General features: G+C 45.3%; 1 protein-coding gene across 1 annotated transcript; it reads right to left on the reverse strand.

The window, feature by feature from the left end:
- Window positions 1-149: 149 nt before the first annotated feature.
- Window positions 150-18,451, reverse strand: LOC308309555 (AP-4 complex accessory subunit RUSC2). Its single transcript, XM_080755454.1, has 12 exons — window positions 18,333-18,451; window positions 11,608-12,837; window positions 10,425-10,688; window positions 8,969-9,095; window positions 8,460-8,540; window positions 6,432-7,496; window positions 4,129-4,205; window positions 3,432-3,606; window positions 2,727-2,832; window positions 1,954-2,000; window positions 1,141-1,813; window positions 150-324 (listed from the first exon to the last, which is right to left on the reverse strand). Exons 2-12 carry the CDS (start codon window positions 12,766-12,768, stop codon window positions 174-176), a joined length of 3,927 nt encoding a protein of 1,308 aa, XP_080611580.1. The 5' UTR covers window positions 12,769-12,837; window positions 18,333-18,451; the 3' UTR covers window positions 150-173.
- Window positions 18,452-21,201: the final 2,750 nt, after the last annotated feature.

Genomic DNA, 21,201 nt, shown 5'->3' on the forward strand with positions numbered 1-21,201 from the left:
GCACGATTATGTGACTAATTAATACCAGTAGGGGGCGCCAGAAACAGAGAGCGGGGTAGTGCTGTGTTTGCTGCCTGCTAATGAGAGAGAGAGAGAGAGAGAGAGAGGGGGGGGGGGGGTTGGGGGTGAATTGCACCACTCAGTTTTTTGGTAAAGTGTAAGTAAGTCTTCCTCTATCTTCCGTCTAAGACGGTTTCAGGCTGGTGTGTGGTTGTTGTGGTCCTAGACGTTTCTGTCCACGTCATCAGCTCCATCACGGAGTACACAGATTGGGCCAACAGTCCCAGCTGGGACCTGTTCAACTGCAGCCACTCTGAGGGTCGCCTATACAGGTACAGAGAGAGTGAGACAGAGAAGCTATTTATATAATATACCTATACAGGTACAGAGAGAGTGAGACAGAGAAGCTATTTATATAATATACCTATACAGGTACAGAGAGAGTGAGACAGAGAAGCTATTTATTATATTGGTACAATTATACGCTTGCCCGTCTTTCCTCCCGGAATGTTCCTCCCCAGCAGTTTTGATTTCGTCGACTAATACTAAGACGGAAAATGTTCGTCGACTACCTTTTTTCCCCTGACGAAAATTAAATGGAAAACAAATGAAAACTAAGCTGAATAATGATGACTAAAACTAAGACTAAATAAATACAGTATATTGACAATTTTGTCAACAAATAAAAACTAGACTAAAATGTTTAAAAACTCCACTTTAAAACTCCTTCCCCAAATGTGTGTGACCAAAATAACCATTTAGGGGAAAGCGTGCCAACACGCCCATGACCACTCATCTTTTCATTGAGTCACAACTAGCTCAGATCTCGCCCATTTTTTAATATGTCAAAGTGTGTGTAATCTACGATCTAATTCGAGTTTTCATTTGGTATGAAGATTGTGCGTGTAGAAACGGTATCAAGCGAAAAGGAAAGTTTGGGAAATCGGATTAAACCCCATTTGCTGCGCTATGGGGTGATGAAACTGAACACACGTGCTGCACGAGCAATGCATGCAAGGGGGCGAAAGCTCCCTCCCACACTATGTGCTTCTGGCTAGGGGAAACACTGTATAAAAGTATTTCTGAATGAAAACGTGTCACCTGAGAAGAAAATGCAGTTACGTCAATGATAGTGCTCACCTTCTGGGCTGCTGCGTCCCACTGACACTGCCTGACACCACGTGTGTCCTGGTGGACGGATCCATGGCTGCTCCAAACAGCTTGGCCCAGCGCAATCTGCCCTGTGAGGGACTCTCATCCTGGATCTCAGCCCCCGGTGGCGTCACCGTGGGACCCTGTTCTCGTCTCTCATCTTCACCTCGCCGAAATGAAGGACGCGTGTCCGTAGAATTCTGGCAAAGGTCCTCCCCTTCGACCACCCCGTCCGCGAAGGCAGGCTGTCCCTGCCACCATTCGGGACTGCGAGCCGACCATCGAATTCTGTTAGGCACTTCTGTTGCACGATTCTCCTCCACTTGAGGCCGGTGGCACCACAGCTTCTGGGACGACGCTTGGAGATGCTGAACTTGGTGAGGCGACCCAGTTCGCACCGAGCTCTCATTAGCTCCGGCCTTTCTGTCGGCCTGTAGCAGAGGCCAGCTGGTCATTAAAAGGGTGGAGCAAGGAGGAACGCCGTACTCCTCAGAGCACAGCTGTCTGCTGTATAACAGGCGGGGCTCTAGCAGCAGGTTCAGGTCAAAGGGCAACATTGAAAGCGGCTGCAGCAGAAGTAGGAGCTCCTGGAATAATGGCTGGCTTTGCCCCTGCGACATGGGCAGGAAACCCCAAGAATGGTAGTGTGTTGTGACGACATCTGGGGAGAGGGAAGGAAGGAAGGAAGTGCATGCATTATGTGCAAAAAGTCAAATCATGTATGAATGTATTTATGTATTTAGAGAGACTATGATTATTATTGAATAGTGAAATATACAGTATAAATGACTACTCAAATACCTTTTTGGCTCTGAAGGTGACATAACCAGTATTCTAAAGCTCTCAGGCTAAAAGAGAGAGCAGGAGAGTGCACAGTAAATTGATGATCGAGTCACAATGCCTCTACACACAGCAAATGCATTAATGATATCCTTCAATATTCCTTGGACTGTTCATGTTTAACTAGGCTTGTTCAGCTCTTACTCTCTCATTTATTTATATTGTGTATATGCTATTGTGTATATTTTCCTCTGGCTGCAACTTAATTATATATCCTACAGTAACCATGGGAAGATGCTAATGTTATTTTAAAATGTCTATGCCAGCTTTACACACTGCATACACTGACACACTACACACTGAATATGTTATAATATAGGGGGTAATGGAGGGTGAAAATAATGTGTATAAAAATGCAAATGCTAAAACTGCTATGCTTCCCACACTACTCATTACTAAACCTTGGGGTCCTGATGACAAAACCACATATATTTATTCGTAGACTGTACATATGAACATTTTATAACATATACAGTTTTGCCATCAGGATATAAGGCTTTGTATTGAGCAGACTGAGAGAAGCATAGCATTGCAAAGATTAACGTTATCTTTTAAATCACCACTTTGAATCAATTTTTTGGATTATTTATTTAACATGACACATGACAATATTATTATTTTATTGACAGTATACACGTACAGGTTAACCCTTTTCTTATTTGTTGTGGTATATATAAATACAAATGATACGTTTATTATGACTATAATTGTTTGGTATTTTGATCAGTACTCACTTCAGCAGGCCCATGAGGAAGGCTCGTAGCCGTATAGAGTAGTCTGCGAGCTGGGAACACTGATTGATTTTGGAGACCAGGCTGCTGAGGACTCGTGCACATGAACCTAGAGATTGTACAAAGAGAAAGACATTTGAACCAATAACGTATCAGTGTGCGTCAATTAAACCCATTCAGGGCGGGATCGAACCCCCTTTGGTGTTTTAAGGATTACGTTATACTTTAGCTATTGAAAAATACAAGTGCCGCGCTACGAGCTTGTAGATTAGCTTTTTTCTTTTTTATCATGAAAATGTAGGCCTGGGCCATGGCTCAGTGGTCCAGGCTGGTAATCCAGTCTGGCAGTGTGCCGCGGGTTCAACTCCCGAACCCAACGACCTTTACTGCATGTCTTCCCCCCCATCTCTCTCTCCCCATTTCCTGTCAGCCTACTGTCTGTCCCTCCATGAAAAAAATATAAAATAAAGGAATAAAGCCCCCCAAAAAAACATATCATGAAATCATGAAAATGTCACGCAAATCTTTGAATATATATTTCTTCGGAGCAAACAATTTAAATCTTTGCTTTTTTGGGGGGGGGGGGGGGGGGGAACAAAAAAAAATCAGATGGGGGTCCGCAGCCAAATACAGATAATTCTGGGGGTTCTTGACATGAAAAAGGTTGAGCACATCTGATTCAAACGCGTATAAACCCTAAATATAAACCTGTCTGAGTCGAGACTTCCACTACGCTCCAAGCGTGGTTACGACGCTGACCAATGATGACGTCCAGCTTGTGATCCCTGAGTCCGTCCTCTAGAATGTTCTGGACCGTTGGGCACAAGTGTTCTAGGACAAGACCAGCGATGGTGGGACTCCAGGAGCTGTTGCCCAGACGCATCTGTGGGACGACAAATTCAGGGCTTTTGATTAACCTGGCCTCCCTATTTTGGGCATTTCATTATACGTAGGACCACAATGGAAACAAGCCTATAGGCCCTATAGGGGCTTGGCCCAAAGCCTGTGAATAAAGTATTCAGTCAATCAATAAATAGCCTATACACTACCAAGTTTCTGTTTTCACAACGTAAAAAGATTTGATGTGGCTTTTGTTCTAGACTAGAGGACGAGTACTAGAAACTTTTCATTTATATTGAACTATTATTTATATTTATATTGATGAGTTTTTACATCATTTATTTGTATTTTTTCTACTGATCAAACCGATTAAATAATCAGTATTATTTTGAGACCATTCCGATACCGATATGGCATTTTATGCTACCGATGACATCGTGCATTCCTCATTTTTTGATATAGCGGATTTTTCTCTTTTTGCTATTTAAAAAGAAATGTTGAAAGTACAAAAACTGGTCTTAACCAAATGAACGCCAGCGTTTCGCTGGTCCATGCCATGCCATACCTTGTCCTCAGGGTCTCTGCTGCTGCCAAAGTGAGCCATGATCAGATCCACTGCCATGCTCACAGATCTCAACAAGCCTAGAAGACGATGGATAGAAAGGAGGTTTGGGTACAGGCAGAAATAAGCCAGAATGCAACGCAATAGCATATAGTTATACCTGACGTCCCTATGTGGGGACAATAATAGTTCTATACTATAATTGACCAAATCTCTGTCTGTGTGTCACACTGTGGTTGGCGTAACTCGGAAAGTGTCCGCCGGAACGTTCTCAAACTTGGCACGTGTGTGTGTCTCATATGATATTATGACCCCCGGGGTGCGCATTGAACGACAATTAGGGCGGACGGACCAACGGTTCCCGAGAACCAAACGAAACACTGAATGTCTATCTGTCAGCCCGCGGTTGGTCTGAGAAAGACGCACACATTCTGAATGTTAAGCTGACCTGTCGTCGGCTTAACTGATTGGCCCGAGCTTTGTGTAACGTTAAATGGACGTATAATATAAAAAATAAATCAAACATTTTCATTACATTTCAAGAAATATAATAAAAATGACAGTATACTTGTGGCGTCGCCGTACACAGACAGCACCGAATATGAAATATGGCACACTATAAGTGATTACTTTTCATCTTGCTTGATGCAAAACGTGAACGATCCGTGCAGGCCAACATGGAGATGAAAGAGTTCTCTGCAGCCACAGGCGTGCAGCGGTGTGCATGATCTACAATGAACCGCCATGCCCTACTAACTCTCCTTCCCCATCATCATCTCACACCGCCTCCACCTTCCCTGCTAAAATGTCATGGTAAATTCTTTATGCATAGTGAGAGTACTGTTGCCTATGGTGCTGCATGCACGCTGCCCCCCCCCGCTGCTCACCGCCGCTCACTGCACTCGCCTCATCAGTGGCGTGAAGCAGACATTTAGAGAGGCAGGTGCTCGAGTGAAAGAAAAAGGGCACCTTGTGCAGCGCGCTACATCCTGACAGTTTTCTGAAAAAGCTATGTTTCTATGCCAGTGGTTCTTTGATTTTTCAAAAATAGCAGACCTGCGAGCTTGTAGATCTGCTATTTTTCAATAGCTAAAGCACAACATAATGCTAACACCAAAAGGGGCTCCCGCCCAAAATGGGTTAATATAGTGTGAGATTTATAGATGTTGGGGCCTAAATAATATATTAGAAGCTTTTTATCAAGAATTGAGCAATGTCACCATGGTCTACACATACCTATTTTTTTCAAAAGGGCACATTGCTGAAAGGGGCAGGGGGTGCTAGAGCACCCCCTAGTGTCTATCTGTGTGCACGCCACTGCGCCTCATCACCGACTATACCCACAGTAAATAGATAGACTCTTTAGCTCACTCATTCCCCCCCCCCCCCCCCCCCCCCATATCATGGCTCTGGTCTGAAATAACATTATTATGTGTATCATAAATCATGAGCACTGTAACCATTGCAATGTACCCCCGTATACCGTAACCCCATCATCATCATCAACCCCCATCATCAACCCCCATCTCTCCCCCTCTCTCTGTGGTTGTTGGAGCTTACAGGCACTCCTCTCACAGAGCAGAAGAAGGCTCAGCCAATCACGTTCAGGCAGAGTTAAAAATAGGTCATGTTTGAGAGAGAAAGACCCTTCGGGGTATTGAAGGCATTGCTACAGTACTCTGAGTTCTTCCTTATACTGCTGGCTCTTTATAAACATCACTGCACTGCCACAGTGGAAGGCTTCCATGACTCCCATCTTTTTGATATGGGACTTCTTAACATGTTTTGTCGTCCACAAAATGTTAAGAATGTGATGTAGGTAGCATGTTGTTTAGACAGATGAGATGCTAGATTTATTGTTGACCTGCTATCCAACGTTCCCTCTATACCTTGTTGTTTATGATTGACTAGAGCTCATGCATATCGACAAAACCTTTCATGACATTTAGTCGACTGAAACTAGACTTTCACTACATCCATAAAGAGAAGGCTTTGGATGCAGTGAAAGAGGACGTGAAGTTAGTTGGTGTGAGAGAAGAGGAGGCAGAGGACAGGGTGAGATGGAGGCAGGTGATTCGCCGTGGCGACCCCTGAATGGAAAGGCCGAAAGGAAAAGAAGAAGTCGACTAAAACTAGTAAAAAATAACTATTCAGATGACTGAAATATGACTAAAACTTAACAGCCTATGACTAAAACGAAATCTAAATTTGCTGTCAAAAATCATCAATTACATTTTTTTTTTTTAAACATTATTGTATTCACTTCGTTATATTTAGCCCTGCCGCAGACATCGGCTGACTCTCACCTCTCCTCTGAAGGTGGCTGAGCGACAGTGAGTCATAAGAAGCATCGGGCGAAAGGCAGAACTCCACTGGCGGCCTGTCACTCAGCATTAAAGACTCACGTTGCTGCTGCTGACACCGCCTCTGGTCTGTAGCACCGGGCCCCGAAAAGTCCTGCCTCTGCTGTGGCTGCAGACCAGAGATGGCCCATTCGGAGAGAGGGCTCGCTAGGGACAAAGAGGCTGTCAATTTGTCTTGGAATAAATGAGACTGCGCTGTCTGTGCTACTGATGGACATCGTGGGGTCTTACTTTGGGGCTGTGGAGTAATGGGCGGACAGAGGGACAACAGCAGGGTTGGAACGCGGCTGGGACTAGCATCTGCCGGAGACGGCGATTGAGACACCGCCGCATGGTAGGAAGAACTACGGAGGTGTGTTGTTGGAGTGTGATGTTTTTTTGGCTCTGCGCTGGCACGGGTCTCTTCTTCAGGGACCAGATTAATAAGGTCTTGGCAGGTGGCAACTGGCACGAGGCGGGGCTGATTTGGGGCCGAAGCTGTCGAAGTGTGGCTCGGTTTGAAACTCAACGACTTTAAAACATCGCTGGCTTGAGTCGTGCCCGAGCGCGTGCTCGTGTTGTCCCGGCATGCATGCGTCTGACCCACTTTCGGCTTCGGGCTGGAGTGAGTTAAGCTGATGTGCGATCCACACGGGCTGCTCTGTCCTTGGTCTGTACTTGCGTGGCTCCACGTGTTCCAGTGGCTGGAGCACTCTGGACTGGACACGCAGGTGGAACAGGTGTCGGAGCTGGACGGTGCCTCCAGCAGGATGGGCCCGTGGGTGCCCAGAGGCGATGGCTGGAGGTAGGTAGACATTCCGCTGCCTTTGCCCTTGGCCCCCAGTTGGCTGCTGCCGGGCTTGCTAGTGCCGCCCCTCTGGCTCATATATTGATCGAGAAGAGAGCCCAGCTGCTGAGCCTGCTGAGGTTTGCCTGGCGGGGTTAGCAGCACACAGGGCCGGATGGGCAACGACGTGGGCCTCTGGGCTTTGCTGTAGCGCACCACCGGAGCAGCCGACGGACATGTTCCTGGTGGTGCGTATCAGGCAGGGGAAGAGAGGAGAAATATGAATAAAACATGCACAATGTCACAAAACGATTCTTCTACCGTACATACTGTCCTGTTGCTTCTCGGTCGCCTCCAAAGTTTAGTTGTCAAAGTATATCGTTTACAGAAAAATAATAAAGTCTACACACACATCTAATCTGTCTCATTCTCATTCTGTCTCATTCAGAGGAAAAGAGGGCGCTGTTTTTCCTTAATTGCTTGACGATGGGTTCTCAGATTGTGCTTCATCAGACCTGATTGGTGTAAAGGAGCCAATGCATTTAAGCTTTGGAGCATGCGTGACCCAGTGTGCAGACTTTTGGCGGATTTCTGGATTCTGACCTTAGCCCAGCACCTGGTTCTTAGTGAGTGGATGTGTGCCTGCCTTATTGTTTACTTCAAAGTTTATAGCTTAACCACATCCAACCTGTGATCAATTTTGTCAATTTCACAATAGGGGACCTACAGCCAAAGGCTATAGCTATATATATCACATTTAGACCTGAGGACGATTCTACAAATGTCTTCTAAATTTTTACAGTTTTCTGTTTCTATGTCAGTGGTGCTCAAACTATTTCATGTCAAGGAGCCCCAAAGATATATGTAATTGGCCAACCGACCCCCATCTGAAAATATGTTGTTCCAGGGACCTCCCCAGAAGCAAAGAATTGAGTTAAAAACATTCGCTCTGAAAGAATATATTCAAACATTTTTACCGCATTTTCACGATTTTTCAAAAATAGCAGACCTACATGCTCGTAGCGCGGCACTCGGTGCCGCGCCATGAGCTTGTAGATATGCTATTTTTCAATAGCTAAAGTACCAGTAGGACATAATGCTTAAAACGCCAAAAGGTGTTCCCGCCCAGAATATATATATAGATATATTTGGGGGTCCTTGGCATGGAAATGTTTGAGAACCCCTGCTGTAAAGTATTGCCTTACCACTTCCCTCCGCTTCAGCCTCACAGTGATCCTGGTCCAGGGTTACAGATGGCTGGGCAGACACAACGCTGGGGCTTTGGCCTAGAACAGGGATGGGCAACTTTGAACATGGAGAGGGCCACTATAGTTCCACACTCACTCCAGAGGGCCACTATAGTTCCACACTCACTCCAGAGGGCCACTATAGTTCCACACTCACTCCAGAGGGCCACTATAGTTCCACACTCACTCCAGAGGGCCACTATAGTTCCACACTCACTCCAGAGGGCCACTATAGTTCCACACTCACTCCAGAGGGCCACTATAGTTCCACACTCACTCCAGAGGGTCACCATAGTTCCACACTCACTCCAGAGGGCCACAATAGTTCCACACTCACTCCAGAGGGCCACTATAGTTCCACACTCACTCCAGATGGCCAGTTCCACACTCACTCCAGAGGGCTACTATAGGTCCACACTCACTCCAGAGTGAGTGAGTGAGTGAGTGAGTCACTGCTGCCTACTTACACGTGGCTCTCCCAACAGGGCTGGTAAACTGGGTCGTACTGGCGTCACAGCGAGCGTAGTCAAACACAGTATTGCTCTGTGCTGAGGATGAGGTTTTGGGGCTTTCCTTTCGTTGTTCATCTTTTTCCTGCCAGTAGAGGAAAAACACAGAAATATTCAGACATGCAGAGTAGCACAAATATCTAGAATAGGTCAGAAATACTGTAAGTGAATTAAGGATGCCATGCTATTTTTTTTTTTTTACAAATTGTTTACAGTGATTCACTTTGGCACATTTGATTTAGTTTTGCCTTCCATGTTTTTCCTTCGTCGTCCTTTCGGCTTGTGTGATGTTGGTTTACTTTCATTTTGTAACTTCTATTTAATCAGGGTACAACAGAGCCCTGAGTCAGTGGATTCACATCAAGAGGTTTTGTCTGAACAGCAGATGCACCTAATTATAATCAATTACCTGGGTTGTAGCAGGTTCCATTTACAGTAAAACAGTACCAATATTATTATTGTGTCCGCCAGGCCCAATTTGGGGAGAGTACAGTATGTTTTACACTCCGTCCGTGTGTCCGTCCATGCGTCCATCTGTGTACAGCTAAGCTCTGGCACCGTTGGCCTGGTCGATGTGTGCGCGCACACACACACACACACACACACACACACACACACACACACACACACACACACGACAAACCTCTGTCCCAATTTTTCTGGCCTGTTATAGTGCCACGATGCGGCCGATTTTTGGCATATTCCATCCCCATTGGCTAAGATTAAAATATAAAATCCCTCAAAATCCCTCAAATCATGAACACAGAGTGCAATTTGAGGGAAACTTTGTATGCACATTCCCACTAGGCAGAGGAAGAAATGCCACTTGAACATTTTCACATCAGCCTCACGGTGGCACTATAACTGGCCCATTTGTGTTTTTACCTATAACTGCAACTTTGTATGCACACTCCCTACAGGTCATGGGAAAAAACCTTTGACCTGCATTTTTCACATCTGCTCTTGATAGTGCCACCAGGACTCTGGCTTTTATATTAATCATTCAGATTTTATCCAAATCGGTACACATAATCTCTATAGTCATGTGATCAAGACGGGTCTGTTTGATTTCTCATATTCCATCCTGATTGGCCAAGATTGGCTTCAGTTTTGTACAAATGCTGCAAGTCATTAACACAGCGTCTGATTGCGTTGAAAGGGTACACGCATATTCCCACTATAGGCTGCGGTAGAAATACCACTCGACTTTTTCCCCAAAACACTCCTATCCTTGTGGAGACCTGTGCCCAGAGGTGATTTTATTTTTCTGTATGTCTCTCCTATACCTACTCAGTCAACACACATTTGCACTCAAATGACACTCGCATATGCATTTTCGTCAATAAAAACATCAATCAATCAAATCTACAGCAATGTTTTGTTTTTTAGGGGTTTTTTTGTACAATCCCATTACCTTAACTTCGTCCTTTTGCGGCGCCTCCTTCCTTTGACCGGAAGACAAACAGTGGGGTGGGAGCAGGTTGGGGGCGGGGCTGCCTCGTGGCGGGTGTCCATCAGCACAGCTGGGGACAGCGCTGGACCAGGCGGGGCTGGGTGACTGGGAGGGCGGCTCACACGTCACCAGCTTGTAGTACTTCTGATTGGTGCCCGTGGCCAGCGTGGCCTGGCTCTGGAGACACGCATTCAGGTCCGACACCTCCAGAGAAGAGGACAGAACCTGGGACGGAAGTACATTTACATTTACATTTACTTATTAACCCTTTAGACCTGAGGACGATTCCACAAATTTTCTGCAAAACCCATGTTTCTATATCAGTGGTGCTCAAACTATTTCATGCCAAGGACCCACAGAATGATATGTATGTGTAGGGCGACCCCCATCAGAAAATATGTTATTCCAGGAACCCCCCAGAAGCAAACATACGAGTTAAAAGCGTTCGCTGTGAAAGAATATATATTAAAAATATTCAGATCTGATATTTTTCAATAGCTAAAGTTTATAATAATTGTTAAAACACCAAAAGGGTGTTCTCGCCCGAAATGGGTTAAATAAGTACCAGCGTGGCCTGGCTCTGGAGACAGGTCCTCCAGAACCTGGGACGGTAGTGTAAGTACTTATTTACTTATTTACTTATTATTACTGTTACCTGTAAGTGCAATGTCGAGGGTATTTGTACTTTACTTGGGTATTTCCAATTTCCAATGTTTCTCCTTCTACTCCACTACGTCTCGGACACAAATATTGCACTTTTTACTCCACTACATTTATGTGAAAACAACAGTTACTAAGTTACTTTGTAGATTTGGATTATTATTAAAAAACTATACATTACCCACTTCAGCCCTATACAGTCTACATATTTAGGCCATTTGAAGATAGCCGATCTACAAGCTCACAATGCGTTGCATCATCGCGATTCGCGACGCATTGTGAGCTTGCAGATCGGGCTATTTTCAAAAGATTTGTACATTTGAAAACATTCTGCATAATCAGTACTTTTACTTTTGCTCCTTTAAGTACATGTTGATATATACCATTACTTTTGTACTTTTAGTAAATGTTGAATTCCGGGCCTTTTACTTGTAACGGGACTATTTTCTACATTGCAGTATTGGTATATACTTTTACCACTGACCTGGGACAGTGGCCCCGGGGGGGGGTACAGGTTACAGTTGCTGTCGAGACCCCGGCAGGGGGGAGACTGCAGGCGGCGGGCCGCAGAGGGCCCCATAATATCCACCTCTGCTTCCAGGGGAGCGGAGACCGCCCAGTCCCCCGTTTTCCGGACGTCCGTATCGGGGGGAGTCTGCTGGGAAACAGGCCGGAGGTTGAGGAAGACCGATCCGTCCGCCGACGGCGAGAGCTGCATGGCGTGGCTGCTGAGGTCACGAGGGACCGAGGGGTTGCTGCTCCTGCTGTAGATGGTGCAGAAGTTCACCAGGACGCCGTCGGAGCTGTTACTGGACGAGTCACTGACGGACTCTGCCGCGTGCCCGTTTAACGTCTCCGAGCAACATTTGTGTTGGCCGGCGTTGACGCAAGACCTGTGGTCCTTCTTCGTCTCACTTAGTCTGGCCCACTCCTGCTCTCCGCAGTCCATTAAGATGGCACGTGATCTCCTCACGAGAAAGCACTGGCACGCCGGGAACGTGTCCAGCAGCCGGCCGGTTTGGTTAGAAAGCCAGCCGCCGTCCAGCGGACCCACCTCTTTGCCCCACACGCCGTCCACGTCCCCACGACGAGGCGTCCTGGAACGACAGGAAGCATTGCTCAATGCCCAGTTGGAGTTCCCGTGCAGCACGAAGGAGGAGTCCTCGTGGTATCTGTGCAGGTTGTCTCCCTCGCTGTCTTCATCTTCCTCGTCCTCGTCCAACTCGGTACAGGGTAGGAAGGAGTTGCGTGATCGCAGACAAGCCCCGGCGCCAGAGCTACCTTTCCTCCCGTGACGGCGGGAGCCGACGTGCGCAGTGGGTGGCACCAACGCCTCCCCCGGCGATGAGGAAGCGGAGTCGTCCCTGCCACTGCTGTCACTGGCTCCTTCCTCCTCCACTCGGTCCTCTTTGAGGCTGCCATCGCTGCTGGAAACGTCCCTGCGGCTACTAGAAGAGGCGGGCTCTCTGCGGAGCGAGCCTTGCTCCGGCAGGGAGACGGCGCGGCCCGCGGTGCACAGGCGGCCCGGCTTGTTCGACGACGAGCCACATCTTCCTGCCTGGACGGGAAGCTGCCAGGCGGGAAGCTGAACAGAGAAGTGGCACGCTATCAGGGTGTCCCCCGATAGGCTGGAGGCCCTGATCATTGATTAGACTTTACGATGTGTCATAATGGTGTTGGTAGCCGTCTTCGTGGGTTTTATTGGGAGAACTACCTGAATGGGACAGAAATGCAACGCTCAATAAATATTATACTGTATCGATCACAGATCAAATTCAAAGTTCAACGTGTCTGGTTAACCAACCATGAAATGGTAAAAACACTCCAGGCTTAGTAGCCTAAACTTGACCTGAGTAAACCTGATCTCTTCGGGGAAAATAGCAGATCTACAGGCTCCCAACATGCTGCGTTCAGAATCATCAGATTCGCGAGAGAATAGGCCAGGGATTCTATAGTAGGTTTCAAGTGGTTAAGTTGCGAGTGACTGCTACTGAAGCTAGCTAGACCATCGGTTCTCTAAGTGGGAGGGTTCGAGGGAGTCCACAGCAAACTATTTGTGAAAATATTTGAAAAACATCGAAAATGTTTGGTCACTTTTAACACAAATCTTCTCTTCTGGGGGTCCCCCCGGCTGGCACAATATGTTGTCAGATGGGGGTCTGCGGCCAAATATCATATAAATTTGGAGTCCTTGAAAAGGTTTGAGAACCACTGAGCTGGACAATGCAGTAGGATATAGGATATTATTCCAAATTAAAACTATGAGAGTTCATATTTTGGTGAAGAGTGTGGGGCAATGGCTTCTTTATTCTCATAACTGTTGAACAGGTTGGGGAAGAGAAGATAAATGTTTGTTGTTCTAAGGAGGCTGGGGAGTGCAGGGGTTGAAATCTTAGGACTGCAGCAGATGGACGGACAGCTGGTGTGTTGGCTGTGGCAAGGAGTTGTCTCGAGGACTGGAATCCATCTGCTGACGCATGGCGCCTGAACTGGCCTTAGCTTTCTTCTAGTGATACTAGTGAACATATGAATGAATTGGCTTCGGGTCACATGGTACATACTGTACATCCCATTCATGCAAATCGAACATTTTCTTCAACGTACACCTTTTATTTTCAAAAACCAAAAGTTGATATCAGTGCCCTATTATATAAAAGACACTTTTATAGGACGCTTCCTGCACGTCACGCTAAGGCAGTCTAACTACCGCTGTAATCAGGCAGTATATAGATTCGTTGTTGACCCACCAGTGTTAAGAGCATTAAGAGTAATTATTATTAGCATTATTCGAAAATAGCTGATCTACAAGATCATTTTAAAAGAAAATGTATATATGTGAACATTTCCACCTATAAATGGCACGCCCCAAATAGAGACACCAGGGTTAAAGTGATGGTTAACACCAACAGTCACAAGTACCAGTGGCGTGCACCGACATTTAGAGGGGCAGGTGCTCAAGTGAAAAAAGGGCACCTTGTGCATCGCGTGGAACCGGACGGTTGCCTTAATAGTGTGAGATTTATAGATTTTGGGGCATAAATAATATATTAGAAGCTTTTTATCAAGAATTAATCAATGTCAACATGGTCCACAATACTGACTGTACAGTGTACAATGTACACTGACTGTACAAAAATCTTCAAAAGGGAACATTGCTGTCCAGAGGGCAAAGGGCAGGTGCTCTAGCAGACTAGCACCACCTAGTGTCTAGCACGCCACTGAGAAGTACAACGGTATACAGGGGGAAAAGAGCAGCACAGAACAGTTAATGAGTCAGTCTGCGTCCCCCAAGTATAGCCACCATCGCACAGGCCACAGGACACATCTAGTCAGTGTCCTGACCTACAACAGTATTGTCTGCACCCAGCCTTCAGCAGCACAGCCTACCCTCCAACAACATGCAACCATTATCATGAATACCCTCTTCCCCTCTTTCTCCCTGCATGCCTGGGCCAGCAGCCGTCATCCACAATTACGCTTAATTCAAATTTGAAGCTATTTTGGCCGTTCGACACCGCCGTACAGCGAACGATTCAGGCTTTCCTCGGCTGCCTCTGCAGACAAACGAACGGCTCAGAATTTCCTCGGCTGTCTCTGCAGACTCTGCACTACATGTAGGGCAGCTCCACTGCAGAGATCCGCTGCTGGCACAGCCCAGTGTTCTACGTTGCCTTAATTAATGTAAAACTTTTACATTAAATTAACACTCTTTTTTTTGGAACACTAAATGTGCTTCCCTATTCATTCAACTTTTGTTAACTTATGTTAAAAAGTAAGTTTCTCGTGCATTCCTGTCAGAAGTTATGTACCGGTATATCTCCTTGTTGTGCTGTCTCTCTCCAAAATCCCCTGTGCACATTCATTTGGTGATGGGCCTGCAGCCAATCAGCCAATCAGCAACAAACACACACCCACACACACACACACACACACACACACACACACACCCACACACACACGCACAGACACTAGCACGGCTCAATTTGAGAAAAAGGTTAGTTCTCTCTCTCTCTCTCTCTCAATTCAAATGTACATATATTTAGTTTTGATTGTATTGGTGCTTTTTGCCTTGGCAATGTAAATGTAACCGAGCCAACATGGCAACCCGCAAATGGCAACCCATGTCAACTGTCAATCAAGGCAGTATAAAGGTGACATCAGTTCTTACACTCTCCACTCCTGCAAGATGGCTGAAATGTTTGGTAGCAGCATGGCAGCAGGTTCCTGTTCACTGTGACAACCTTTGGTTACTCTTCGGTGAGTCATATAGGCTTGGTGTCTTAACTTGGATCAACTGGTTAACTGTTTGTTTATTTTTAAAGCATTTGATTTATGTTTGAACTTTTGGTTTAATAATTAATATTGATGTATTCTATTATAATATATATATGTCATGTTATATAATTATATATATATATATATATATATATATATATATATATATATATTATAAAATATTTTTGGCTATACAGCCACATGTGTTTCTAATGTGATGTAGGCCTACATAAAACTAATGACACTTTTCTTTTCTCTTCATGTAATTCCAGAATATGAAGAGTCACTGCACCAGTGGTGTAGGCAGCAGTGCAGCACCAAGCCCTGGACCCTGAGACGAGCCATGTCTGTGGGCCCCACAGCCCCACCAATTTAGGCTTCCGACCGAGGACCCCCACCCTGGAGCCCATGTGAAGTGTCCCAGACCGATGCCCCCCTCCCTGCACAAGACATTAAGGTAGGAACTGTACGCTATAGCTGCTGCTGGGAAGAGCTGCTTACTGCGCAGTGAGTACAAATCTTGTTTATTGTCCTTTGCTGTCGCTGGTGTGGTTCTGCAGGGTAGCCTACTGAAGGTGTTGCTCTCGTTTGCGTTTGCGTTCCGGCTTCCTGCGGTCGCGTCTGGCTGCCTGCTGTTGCGCTCGTTTGCGTTGCGTCTTTTGCGTCGACTGCCACAATTTCGGCCGGTTCTGTTATTTCACCTCATTTCACCTAACTTGTGGACACTGCCTGTCTTCTGCAGAAGAACGTGATGGTTCACGGTAACTGGGTAAGTATCTGTTTTTGTATTCTTTGCTGCTGGTAGGGTAGGGCTCCTACAAGGGTAGGTTTTTGCGTTGCGTCGCAAACAAAGCACTTTGGCACAGGCATGGAGCTCCTGGTTTACTGGGATGGGGTTCGATTCCCTGCTGTGCCCTATGCTGATTATTTTTATTTTACTTGCCCCCTAGTTTGTATATGGACCCAACGTACAGTAGAACCATTATATATCCATTAGAGCTTGCTACAAATGTGTTTAATAATCCATATATTCATGGTATTTTGTTCATGCTAAAAGACCCAAAGGAAAATATATAACACGATTTTACAATGAAGCTAATACGCCTACATTTGGTGACTACATAATTCAGCCATATTTAATATCTTCACTCATAATGACTTGCCCAAACTATGGACGCCAGGTTGAAAGAGGTTAAGATAACCTCGGAACCAACCATACTGTATAGGTCTACTTATTAACAAAGGCATGCGATTAAATTCTCTACTGCCAGTGAGAGAGGATATATTTTCATAAAAGATTGTAAGTTCAACTGGGTCAGAGCTGACTATAGCCACTGTTGTGGGCCGACAATAGATGATTTGCAAGCTCACGACACGCCACAGCCGCAACGCGGTGTGAGCTTGTAGATCGGCTATTTTCGGCACACTACACCATCCATAACACGAGGTATAACTCGGGCATTATAGAGACTGAATCAAAGGGATGTGAGTGACTGATGAATCCAACTGCACTTTAATGTCCAGTGATGGCTGCCGCTGATCTGGTCTGACACAAATTTTGTGCCAGATCAGATCAGCCATCAGTGGACATTTATGTCATATCAGATCAGCTGTCCTGCATGAGAGAGAGAGAGAGAGGTCATTGCTCTAACGGGACCATGAGACTCTTCCCGATGTCCATCCTCATACTGACCCTGGGGCAGACCAAGGCGCAGTTGGAGGAAACACATCGACTCACTGGCCTTGGAACGTCTCAGGATCCCCCAGGAGGAAGTCACTAATGTTGCTGGTGGAGCTGTTGCCCCCGCGACCCCGACTACGGATAAGCGGTTGAAGATGGATGGATGGAAGAGTATAGCATTTGTCTTTGACATAATAGTGGCGTTAAAGTCATAAGTAGGCCAAAAAACACAAATACTCAAGTAAAGAAGCTACAAATACTCAACAATGTAGGTTAAGTACAGTGAGTGCTCAAATGACTGTCCACTAGTCCACAGTCCCAGAAACCTATTCTCAGTAATGGCCAATGGCAGGACAGCACATCAGCAGCAATGGGGAATCTGACATTCATTCGGGCAAAGACAAGAATGCCCAAATGAAAATGCCAAATGTGATGACATATATACAGTAGGCATTCTAGGCAATCATGGTCAACTAAAAAAATATAGCCTATTTTGTAAGGGGCAACTTGTTAGGCAGATGAGAATACTCCTTGGAGACGTGCCAATGAACCATGTCAAATTAAATAAGTATCTTTCTCTCCTTCTCCCTGTGCGCGCACACATGCACACACACACACACACACACACACACACACACACACACACACACACAGTCTGCATGTGACACACAGCATTTCTTCCAACACACACATTTTGCCGTGCAATAGCTATGGACTCGACTGGAGTATATGGCTATAGGCTATGTGACGGCCGACAGTGACACATCTTATTATTAAGAATGTATAGTGGTAATTCACAGCTTACCTTTTACATACAATTACATATAGAGCGCCTGCAAGAGCGCATGCAGTCCGCACTGCCGTTTGCAGCACCTGCACAAATAATTATGCACAAACATGACTTCAAATCCTACTTCAAAGCGTTGCAAGTTAACGCGCAGGAATCCCGACCCGTTGACCTCTACCACATTTTCATCATTATCTCGTTGCGTTCATTAATAATAATAGCTCGATTTATATAGCGCTTTTCTAAATACGTAGCCTGCTGTGCATATAGTGTGCTAGAGAGAGATGAAATAAAATCATAGATATAATAGCCATGATATAGCTGGAATCATACCCACATCATGCCAAATAAACATGCAGCATGTCCTATATCTATGAAACATCCTATCTATAGAGTATCTACACGCTTTTGACAAGCCATGAGTATAGCCTATATCGCGGTGACAAGCGCTCGGATATTCCCTCACCTCGATCAGCACATCTCTTCTTCAGGAGGATGATAAGGTGGTCCACCGTCCACGGACTGACTCGCTGCGATCCTTCATCAGAGTTCAGACAGCCTGGATACAGCTGGACGGACCTCGCCGGGTCTGTCGGAGAGTCTTCGGAGTTACTGCGTCACGATGGCTTTAACCAATGATCGCAGAGCGCCCGTGTCGAGCTCAGCGATGAGATGGCAACAAACATAGCTCAGTCAAAACATTAAAGATAATAAGCACAAATCTCCGCCAGAACTGATGGCAATCGGCAGTATATAGAGCTCTCTCACCCCCAGCACCCGGTCTGTAGCAGGGTGAACCCTTAGATTAGTATAGTGAACCATGGCTAGCAGTAGCAGGGTCTGGGACATGACAGTCTGAGAAATCCCACAAGTTTTCGCCAGTTCCCGCATCACAAAGTACAGCATGGAGTTTGGTACACTGCGGTCGAGTAGGCCTACTCTCTCCAACTCTCTGCTTACCCCCCCCCCCCCCCCCCCCCCCCACACACACACACACACACACACACACACACACACACACACACACAACATCGATACAATTCAGGTATGGACAAATTGATTCAAACTTGCTTCAAACGCAGGATTCAGGAACGACTCGACGAGCCAAGAATTCCAGCAGGTAGGCTAAACGACAATCTCCCATAACGGTAACAGGTGTGGTGTGGGCAGGTACCTTAATTGGACATAATTATGACCTGGGCACCTCGACCATGTAAAATTGGCTATTGTGTCCAAAATGTAAAAAACACTGAGGGGTCAATGATGACCCCTAGTGTCACACGTCAGTACTGGATGGATGGATGGATAGAAAGAATCACAGATGCCTAAAATACTGACTAAAAAACAGGAGGATCATTTCTGATTCTGACATATGATGTCAATTCTGAGTCACTATGTCTGTATGTCATGGTGTCCTCCTACGTCAGTGACTGTAACTGACCTGATGTAACATACATAATGGTTGGATTCTAGGTCGGGGCCCCTAGGGGTCCTTGAGGGGGTTCCAGGGGGTCCCCAGCTAACACTTGCATGACATGACATTTTTTTAGATTTTGAAGTTGGTTATCTTTACACATGAATGCTCCCCTTCATGGAATGATATCATTCCATCATATCAGCATTATTTTTTTTACATCTGAAACATTTATATACAAATGGTATGTGCACTCTCAGTTAAATTAACATTATTTTACAATATAAATTGGGGTACCAGAGACATGAATGCCATTAAATGGGGGTCCGTACTCCATAGCCTGCCCTAATGCATGTCAAACTGGGGGATCCTTGAAATTGAAATGGTTGAGAATCAGCTGTCAAAATCTTCTTTCATGGTTGTCCTTGGCATATCTTTTGGGGTCTGCGGGGCTAATTTGGGGGTCCTTGACATGAAAAGGTTTGGTAACCACTGGGAAAGGTAATGTTATGCACCTGCATAGAAAAACATACAGAGGAAAGTGTTAAGTGTGTCATATTTGTATGCAGCGCTCCCTGGTATGTTTATCTATGAGTCTGTGACTCCGCTCTGATGAGCCGTATACCGTCACTAGTCACCTGGGGACAGGAATGCTGATCATATCAGCACAAAGGAATGTGTATTTTACACATTCCCAGAAGTCCAGATGCTCAGAGATATTATCTCTTTGTTATGAAATGCAGTGTCGTGTTTCAGCCTCTGCGTATATACAGTGTTTCTATATCCTCACACACATTATCACGATCGTGTTCCCTCTCTGCATTCTGTCATCGCCTCTCAGTAGACAGAAGATCCCACGGTCATCAGTATGCAGTGGTGGGAAAAGTACAAGCTCACAATGCGTCACGTCGCAACGCATTGTGAGCTTGTAGATCGGCTATTTCCAAATGGCCGAAATGCTCAGGGCTGAAGTGGTCAATGTCTGTTGTGTAATAATAACAATGAAACTCTACAAAGTAACTAAGTAACTGAAGTGTTCAAATAATTGTAGTGGAGTACAATAAAATTGCCTCTGAAATGTAGTGGAGTAGGAGTAAAAGTATGCTATGGAAAATTGGAAATACTCCAGTAAAGTAAAAGTACCTCGAGCGCCCGCTGGCCTAGCGGTCCAGCGGTGTAGGCCTCTGCCTGACAGTGGGTCGCGTGTTCGAGTCCCGTTCATGACGACCTAAACTGTCAATAAAGGCACAAAAACAAAAAAAAACAAAAAAAACAAATGCTACCTCAAATTTTTAGTACTTGAATAAATGTACGTAGTAATTCTTTCCACAGCTGCACACAGTACTGTAGGTTCATCCATTTGTAACTCAGAGGTTACGATTGGACCCTTAGCGGTCCATTTGGTTACATTTTGTACACTCAGAGTTAAAATGAACACTGAGGAATTCACTGTATGTGTGCACAGAGCAAGTTTTATGAGTTCGACTGTGTTGTGACTTGTCTGGGTTATGCAGCTCTGGTCGGAGGTGGAAAGTGCTCAGTTTAGTTTTTTACAAGTAAAAGAAGCAATACCACAATGTGAAAAAGTAAAAGTCCTGTATTTATAATTTTACTTGAGTATAAAAGTACGAAAGTATCTTTGTCAAACGTTTGAAACTAGCAGATCTACGCTCTGAATGCGATGCACTTTGAGCTTGTGGAAGTATACAATATATAGGGATTATTGGGTTAATGTATGTTTTGGAATAATATTATACATCAATAAAGTTACTTGTAACTACATTTTCTAATAATTGTAATGGAGGAAAAATTGCAGTATTTGCCTCTAAGATGTACAAAAAAACAGCAATTTCTTTCTTTCCTTTTCTTTTCTTTTTTTTTGTTAAACTTTCCACCAACTTTTTAAGCCTGCTGGTTCAAA

Source organism: Protomyctophum bolini (assembly GCF_963924005.1).
Source record: "Protomyctophum bolini genome assembly, chromosome: 22".
Taxonomy (NCBI): domain Eukaryota; kingdom Metazoa; phylum Chordata; class Actinopteri; order Myctophiformes; family Myctophidae; genus Protomyctophum; species Protomyctophum bolini.

What these genes read in the sequence shown, in the direction of transcription:
- LOC308309555 (XM_080755454.1), bottom strand. Translation starts at nt 12,768, where the DNA reads ATGATCAGGGCCTCCAGCCTATCGGGGGACACCCTGATAGCGTGCCAC. An exon ending in CCCCGGGGCCACTGTCCCAG is followed by an intron (nt 10,689 to 11,607) that starts GTCAGTGGTAAA and finishes CTTCCGTCCCAG; the next exon opens with GTTCTGTCCTCTTCTCTGGA. An exon ending in GCAGAGACCCTGAGGACAAG is followed by an intron (nt 3,607 to 4,128) that starts GTATGGCATGGC and finishes GTCGTCCCACAG; the next exon opens with ATGCGTCTGGGCAACAGCTC.